The sequence below is a fragment of the Eschscholzia californica genome, unplaced genomic scaffold (genome assembly GCF_041429995.1).
Source record: "Eschscholzia californica isolate CP2 unplaced genomic scaffold, dmEscCali1.0.p SCAF_6, whole genome shotgun sequence".
In the NCBI taxonomy this organism is placed as follows: domain Eukaryota; kingdom Viridiplantae; phylum Streptophyta; class Magnoliopsida; order Ranunculales; family Papaveraceae; genus Eschscholzia; species Eschscholzia californica.
The window spans coordinates 5,568,950-5,577,709 of NW_028238483.1; the positions used below are offsets into that span (position 1 = coordinate 5,568,950).

General features: G+C 35.8%; 1 protein-coding gene across 1 annotated transcript; it reads right to left on the bottom strand.

The window, feature by feature from the left end:
* Positions 1 to 593: 593 nt before the first annotated feature.
* On the bottom strand, positions 594 to 6,236 carry LOC147530975 (demethylepipodophyllotoxin synthase-like). Its single transcript, XM_086647603.1, has 2 exons — positions 5,142 to 6,236; positions 594 to 2,630 (listed from the first exon to the last, which is right to left on the bottom strand). Exons 1-2 carry the CDS (start codon positions 6,177 to 6,179, stop codon positions 2,007 to 2,009), a joined length of 1,662 nt encoding a protein of 553 aa, XP_086503729.1. The 5' UTR covers positions 6,180 to 6,236; the 3' UTR covers positions 594 to 2,006.
* Positions 6,237 to 8,760: the final 2,524 nt, after the last annotated feature.

Here is an 8,760-nt window from a genome sequence, read left to right on the forward strand (position 1 = left end):
AAGTGAGTTTATATGGGTTATTTCTAGTGTTTTCCTTTTCATTAATATGAATGCAAGCTGGCACCTGTAATCTTGTTGGACGCTCGAGATTTTTAGAAATCAACAGCCAAGAGCTCGAGCTCATACCTCACCTATGAGCTCCAACTCAATGAATCAAAGCCTTTTCTTTTCTTCAAATTATATCTTTTCTTTTCTCTAGAGGCTAATTCTTTTACAAAAATAGAGCACAACCTGCAACTAAAATGAGACCCACACAATGTGAATAATTGGGTTTTCCGTAATTTTATCTCAGAGTAGAAATTTCTAAATGTAGATGAAATGAACCACTTATGAACAAATTGATCTATCGTATTAATTATTTCCCTTTTAGAAGATCATGTTAGTGCACGAATTCATGTATAATCAATGAAATATTCAAATAAGATACATATTTATTCATGTTTATTCTCTCAACAAACTAATAAACAAATAAACACAAGAACCTTAACTTGTTCATACGGAAGTATTACATTTATTATACGGCACACAAAGAAACTAGTTTTAAGATAACGTAGTAGATGATGACAATTTAAACCTTATATAGGATCTTATTGTTTTTTTTTTTGAGACAAAGTAATATCTATTAATAAGAAGTTAGGATATTACAATGAGATATAGTGCAAGTTTGAAGACAATTAAAGAAACAAGTGTTTGTCTTCCTAGAACTAGTTGCTATGTTATGAGCTAAGAAATTGAACTGCCTATTTACAAACACAAAATCTACTTGATCAAGAGAAGTAGCTATGTTCTTCACTTGTTTCAAGACCTTCTTTGCAGTCCAATGAACGGTATTCCGTCGACCATTCAAAAAGTTGGAAACATTTGTTGAGTCTCCCTCCAAAATAAGACGATTTATGTTGTGTCTTCTTGCCCATACCAAGCCAAAATAACAAGCCTTGCTCTCCCCTTCATCCACCGATCTGCTTAGGAGTTTTGTTGATCCTTTGGCAAGTTGGGTACCTGTACAGTCCGTAACAGAAATAGCAATATAAGTGGTTAGTGATGTTCTGTCCCAGGCTGCATCATAATTAATTTTGTATAGGCCCTGAGGAGGTGGTGACCAGTTAGTGATAGTAGGTGCTTGGTTTGATTTGTATGTTCTCAGGTTCATAGTTTGGATTGTGATGAAACTATCTACTGAGAGGTATAGTGTTTGAAGATCCAGATTTCCACTCCTAAAGACTATATCACATCTATGTTTCCACAGTTGCCAAATAATGGTTGCTATGGTTTCTAAGGGGGTTAGGGAGTTATTGTAGCTGATGTTTAAACCCTTATCATAGTGTACTTTGAACCATTCCTCAAATGTTGTTACCTCAGGCTGGTGATGATGAGAAGGTAAACAAAGATTAATCACTTCCTGTGTGACTTTGCAATTTTGGAGAAGGTGCATGATAGATTCATCATTTTCTTTGCAAAGAGGGCATATAGTGAGGATGTTTTCCATGTATCTGTTGAGAAGAAGGTTGACAGGAAGGATACCATTTTTCATTTTCCATAAGAAGAGAAGTATTCTCGGATGTACTCTGAGGGACCATATTTGCTTCCAAATAGGGTCAATCACAGAAGTTTGATATGGACTATTGAAAGTCAGATGCTTATACATAGATGAAACAGAGTATTTGCCATCTTGAGTGATGTTCCATCTAATGGTGTCTTGGTTTGAAGATATAGGAATGGAAAGGATTCTGTCAATTATATGAGCTTGGAACAGTGATTGAAGGAGTGTAAGATTCCAAGTTGAAGAAGAGGTGATTAGTTGAGAGACCCAAGTATAGTTCCTGTTAGAGTCTGTGTGGCCCAAGGGAGGTATTCCTGGAATCCAATAACTGTCCCATATATTGATACTTTGTCCATTTCCAACTTCCCAGAAGATGTGTTGGTCAATCTTATGTTGGTTATTTGCTATATTCCTCCATAACCAAGTATAGGATCTTATTGTTCGATACATAATTTTGGTGTTTTTCTTAATAAGTTTCTTTAGAAAAGAGGCGAGGTGTGACAAGAAGTTTCAGTGGGGAGGCTTTCAAGTTATTTACTCCCGGACTCTCAGTCATATCAATGGGTTCATCCGACGGGTTCCTAATGTCGAACCCATGTAACAGAGAAGCTAGGCTTAAGTGCACCAGTTGAAGGGCGAAGCTAGCACCGGGACAGGCTCTTCTACCCGACCCAAAAGGGTGGAGGTCATAATGCAGGCCTCCAATATCGAAGTCCTTGTGGGTTGTGAAAAACCTCTCGGGTCTAAACTCTAATGGTTCATGCCATACTTCCGGGTTACGTTGAATCTTCCACATATTTATGAAAAGACGGGTCCCTGCAGGTATATGATATCCTGATACCACACAATCTTCTGTTGATATGCGCGGAGTTGTTAATGGAGCCGGTGGGTATAGTCTCAATGCTTCCTTAACTATAGCTTGGAGGTATACCAGATTTTTGATATCAGATTCGTTTACTTGTCTTTCTCGACCGACTTGGGTATCCAACTCATCTTGCGCTTTTTTTAACACATGTGGATGATTGACTAGTAATGATAAGGCGCAAACTATACTAGTCATCGTTGTCTCGCTCCCACTCAAAATTAGAGTCTGCATATATATATACAATTAAATTAGAAATATATATATATATATATATAGAATGGACGAAAGGCTCAAAATTGGGCTCAAAATAAGAGTCCAGTCCAAACTCGTCCAAGCAGGTCCAATGCTTCAGACGCGGAGATGAAATTTCCGAAACGCCCTATTTTTTTCGAAATTAACAAAACCACCATCAAAAAATTCGCAGGAAACGCGAAAATTTCTGAAAAACAATCTGACTCACCAAGCTGTCAAACTTTGTACTTTCCACATATTTACAGCATTGTCACCGAAAATTTGCCGGGAAACACGAAATTTTTTGAAAAATAGTCTGAGACACCTGACATCAAACCTTGTACTCACGAATTTACAGAATTGCCATTACAAAAATTACCAACCTGCCATTTTCATTAGTTTTCCCAGATTTATTTCTTTTTTTCTTTTCTCCCACACATATTTCTTTTTTTCAGATTTATTTCTTATCTCTTTAAAATTAAATTTTCTTGATAGTTTTTCATTAATTTGTTTTCATATATTATTTTTTTTATAATTGTTTTCATATATTTTTTGGTAGTTTTTCATTGATTTGTACAAAGGAGTTTTTCTTGTATACCGGAAAATGTTTTATGTACTGGGAATTGGGTTATGTACTAGACATTTTTGTGCTAGGAAATTTTCTTGTTTTCTGAAAATTTTCTTGTGTACAGGGAAGTTTTCTGTGTACTAGGAATTTGGTTATGTACTAGACATTTTTGTACTGGAAAATTTTTTTGTTTTCCGAAAATTGTCTTGTGTACCGGAGATTATTCTGTGTACCGGGAATTTGGTTATGTACTAGACATTTTTGTACTGGCACATTTTTTGTTTTCTGGAAATTGTCTTGTGTACCGGGAAATGTTATGTGTACTAGGAATTTGGTTATGTACTAGACATTTTTGTACTGGAAAGCTTTCTTGTGTACTGAGAATTGTTCTTTGTACTGGCCAACTTTGAACCAATTTATTTATTTATTTTGTTTCCAAATCTTTCAAGACTTTTTTTTCTTTTCTTATTTTCTTTCCAACTTTGAACCAATTTCGAAAATTTTTCTGCAACTTTCCAGATTTATTTCTTTTTTATTTTTTATATTTTCAGATTTCTCTCTCCAATCTCAACAGATTTCTTTCTATTTTAAAATATTTTTCTGTTTTAGTAGGAATTTGGTTATGTACTAGACATTTTTGTACTGGAAAATTTTTTTGTTTTCCGAAAATTGTCTTGTGTACCGGAGATTATTCTGTGTACCGGGAATTTGGTTATGTACTAGACATTTTTGTACTGGCACATTTTTTGTTTTCTGGAAATTGTCTTGTGTACCGGGAAATGTTATGTGTACTAGGAATTTGGTTATGTACTAGACATTTTTGTACTGGAAAGCTTTCTTGTGTACTGAGAATTGTTCTTTGTACTGGCCAACTTTGAACCAATTTATTTATTTATTTTGTTTCCAAATCTTTCAAGACTTTTTTTTCTTTTCTTATTTTCTTTCGAACTTTGAACCAATTTCGAAAATTTTTCTGCAACTTTCCAGATTTATTTCTTTTTTATTTTTTATATTTTCAGATTTCTCTCTCCAATCTCAACAGATTTCTTTCTATTTTAAAATATTTTTCTGTTTTAGTAGATAATCTCTCAAAAAAGATAGAGAGGGCAATAATATAATCGATTTTGGAAGATTTGTAAGGAGAGATGACGATAAATCTTTCAAAAAGAATATAAAACTTTTAGAGAGAGAAAGAACATAAAACTTTTAGAGAGGTCAATAATATAATCGATTTTGGAAGATTTAGAGAGAGAAAGAGATGAAGAAGATAAAATGTGAAACAAAATAAGAATGATGAAGAAGAAAAATAAGAACATAAAACCTTTAGAGAGAGAAAGAACAGAAAACTTTGATGTTTTTAGAGATTGAAAGAAATGAAGAAAATAAAATGTGAAACAAAATAAGAATGATGAAGAAGAAAAATAAGAACATAAAACATTTAGAGAGAGAAAGAACAAAAAACTTCGATGTTTTTACAGATTGAAAGATGAAGAAGAATTATGAAGAAGATTTTTGGATGTATAAATAAGAAGAAAGAAGGAATTTAAACAAAATATAATGGACGGGATCCAAAAATTTGGCTGAAAATTCGGAAAAAATGGCGTCAGTTTTGAAATTTCAAAAAATTTGAAAGTGTTTCTGTCATTGCGTCATGTACGGAAAATTAATTGCTTCACTGTCGTCCGTCAGATTGTCAGAAAACAGAATAAATGTCCTGTGGAGGGGTAAAAGAGGAATAAATAAAACGAAAACCAGAAAAGTGTGAGCTGTCCTGACACTTTGGACTGGAAATGCATATTTGGCCGATTTTGGAGTAAACGCTGATTTCCCCCCCCCCCCCCCCCCCCCCCATTTTTCTATATTATTACTATAGAGTATCTATATTATAACTATTGTTAGAATATTAGTGAAATTGAGGGATGAATATATGTAGTTACCAGACAAGTAGACTTGTTGATAGTATCAGCGTCATAATAGGATAGGAGCTTTGGATCTTTAAGTTTCGATATCATTACATCCATGAAATCTTGCTCCACATAACCACCATCTTTTTTCTCTTCTTCACTTAGTGATGTTCTCTTCCTTTTGTGTTCTTCCAATATTTCCTCCAATAAAATGTCTAGAAATTTTCCATTATCCTTCATCCTTTTCAAGTATGTGGTAGCCATATTATCTAACCACCCCAGGAATGGTACCACATCACAAAGCCTAAGTTCTCCTACTATCACAAAGAATTCTCTCAATGCTTTTTGATAAGTACTAACTTCATCATTATTATCTCCTCCATTACTAGTAACATTTGCAGCAGAAGTTGCATCATCACCACCATCACCAACACCACCGCAAATCACCTTCATAACGGTTTTGAACGTTAAATTGGTAAGCCATCCCTTCATGTTTACCAAAATTGGACCACCACCTTTAGTTGATACTAATTTCTGGTGAAGTTCTTGAGTGGCATTGTTTATCTCAGAACCCCACACATGTTTTAGAGAATCAACCCTACTATTTGAGAGAAGCTCTTGAGTGACTATTTTTCGCATTTTGACATAGAATTCTCCATAAGGAGCAAGAGGAAACATCGCGTAGCCATAACCCATGACCTCAGAAGCTACTTGATATGGACGAGCGATGAAAACCATGTCATTAGTAGTTGAACACTCTTTTGCTACTTCTGCACTACTCACAACTAGTACTTTATACAGACCCATCCTTAGAGTAAAGATTGGTCCATACTTATCAGCCCAGGCTCCAAATGCTACATGGAGTAGCTTGTTTTTCCCACCCATAAAATGATGAAGATGACCTATAATAGGCCACCCGCCGGCCACTTCCGGTGTCTCATTTTTTCGTGATGTTCGTTTTCGAAGATTTACTAGTAAAAGGTAAACTAGTAAACCAAAGAGGCCAATGAGAATAGTTGGTTTTGAGAATTGAAGAAAGTTATAAGAAGAAAGATCAAATGAAAGACCCATTACTATTATGCTAGAAAAATATCAAAACAAAAGTGCATGGAAAGTAGAAAGTGAGTTAACATATTTTCCTCATAAGCTCTATTTATAGTGTTTTTCCGAAAATAGTAACCACATGAATCAGCTCAGGTCTTCTGTTGAAAAAGGAAGAGTCAGGTCAATTTATTTGGTCAAGTCTCTTTTACTTGGTCAATCAAAGAAAACAAACTCTTTCTTTTTTTATTATGTTTTCTTTTTTTTCCTTTTTATTGTTAAAGAACTTATATTTTATTATGCTATTGTTATAAAACTGGTTACATGGTTTTAATAGAGGATTAAAATGTCACAACAGTTGGTCTTCTCAACTAACTATCTCATCCCCATTGAGTAGAAGAAATAATTTTGTTCAACAAAAAAAAAAAAAAAAAAGAGTAGAAGAAATAATTATTCTCATAGTCTACACTTATTAAAAACTTCTTTGAAAGTAAAGTAGCGAAATTTTTAGAAGGGTTATTTCCCTAATGGCCCCCTACTTTGTGACCAGCTTCCTGCCTGGCCCCCTACTTTACAAGAAATACCCATATGGTCCCCTTCCGTTATAACACCGTTACTCTCTCTCTTCCATTTCTTTTCTCTCTCCTCCAACATGTTTGCTCTCTCTGCCACATCGTTAAACCAGCCACATCATCGTCTTCACCGGCAGGGTCGCCGACCGGCCAAATTTCCGGCCGGCGACCTTCAAAATTTTTTATTTTTTTTTCTCTCTCACTCTAAAAAAAAAAAAAATTTTTTTTTTAAATTCTCTCACCTCTCTCTCTCTAAACTCCGGCGAAGGTTTTTTTTTTTAGAGAGAGAGAGAAGAGAGAGAAAAAAATTAAAATTTGAAGGTCGCCGGCCGGAAATTTGGCCGGCCGGCGACCCTGCCGGTGAAGACGATGATGTGGCTGGTTTAACGAGGTGGCAGAGAGAGAAAACATGTTGGAGGATAGAGAAAAGAAATGGAAGAGAGAGAGTAATGGTGTTATAACGGAAGGGGGCCATATGGGTATTTCTTGTAAAGTAGGGGGCCAGGCAGGAAGCTGGTCACAAAGTAGGGGGCCATTAGGGAAATAACCCTTTTTAGAATAATCAAATGAATGTTAGGTAAGCAGAAGGAAATGACACAAACTACTACATTTTTTCTAGAAGCAACAAAATTAATTTGTATCATATAATAATTGATGTCGAAGGAAGCACCGGTACAAGATTTTATGAATTGAGAGAACCAGTTATGTCAAGGAATAATAACGTTTTTGTTAAATTCACGATTATGTGATAATCGGAGATAGACATTGAAATACTAACACAATAATATAACGTGGGACGGTCAGATACTCACGACCTACATCCACGGAGAAATAACTGTTTCATTAATAATCGCCACAACTTTGTGGATTTGATCTGTTACATTGGTCAGACATAACTAGATAATTTAATTCCTAGAACTCTCTCATATTTATAGAGAAATTAGAGTTTAGGGTTTCCTAGTTTCTCTTAACTAAACTAGGAAGGAGTATAAAGATAATTACAAGAATCCTAAATACATGAAACTAAATATCTCTGGATCTTCATATATCTTGGAATATATCTTCAAATATTCTAAATTATTCTTGATCGTCGGATCTCGTCTTCTCGATCCGTTACGTACATAAACGTGTTACACACGTATCTCTTTTCTCCGACTCATCTTGATCGTCGTTGATGATGCACAAAATGTCCAGACATTGGCTAACGTCAAGAAGTCAAGATTAGACTAGTAATCCAATGGGTAAACTCGGCTAAAGGCAGCAGGACTAGTGGACTTCGAACGCTCCGTCGCCTACGTTCAGAACTGGAAGGTCAGCTAGGATCAACTAAGGGGTTTAGCCCTGCTTCATCTACAGCACGACCAGATCAACAGCCCTGGAATCTCTAAAGGAATGAGGGGGATACACGTAAGCTAGGTCATTGTCTCACACTATACTGGGGAGGCAAGAACGTGTTGCATGCTTACCGACTCAATCTCCCTAAAAGATTCCAGTCTGTTAAAGATCTTAAATGTTTAAGCAAGCTTGGGCTTCAAGAGTCTTAAAGGAGGAAATATCTTCCCGAAGATCTATCACCTTGGCAGGATATATATGTAGGATCCTTAAACTTAGGAACTTCTATTTATCCTAGATACGAGATAAACTCAAAAGGGGAAACCCTAATTCGGCCTAGAAAAGAGCATCACATCACCCTCGTCCGGGTAAGCTGAGTAAATCTAACACACTCAACTCCCCTAAAAGGATCGATCAGTATTCATTCTTTGATTGCAAAGAGCAATATGACTGTCTTGAGCGTCGGACCGGTTTCCGAACTTTTTGCAAGTTTCCCCCAGGTTTCTAGGAGCAAGAAGCGGGAATCAAAGGAAGGAATATCGATCATCTAGACGGAATATCCATCATAACGGACGCTGTCATGCATCAAGTCTCGGTAGCATGTTGATTTAACGGAAAACCATTTCTTAACATCAGCATTTGGCGCTAGAAGGAAAGCAGAACTCTAGCAAAATCTCTAACGATTCGTCCTCTCGAATCCGCAAGTT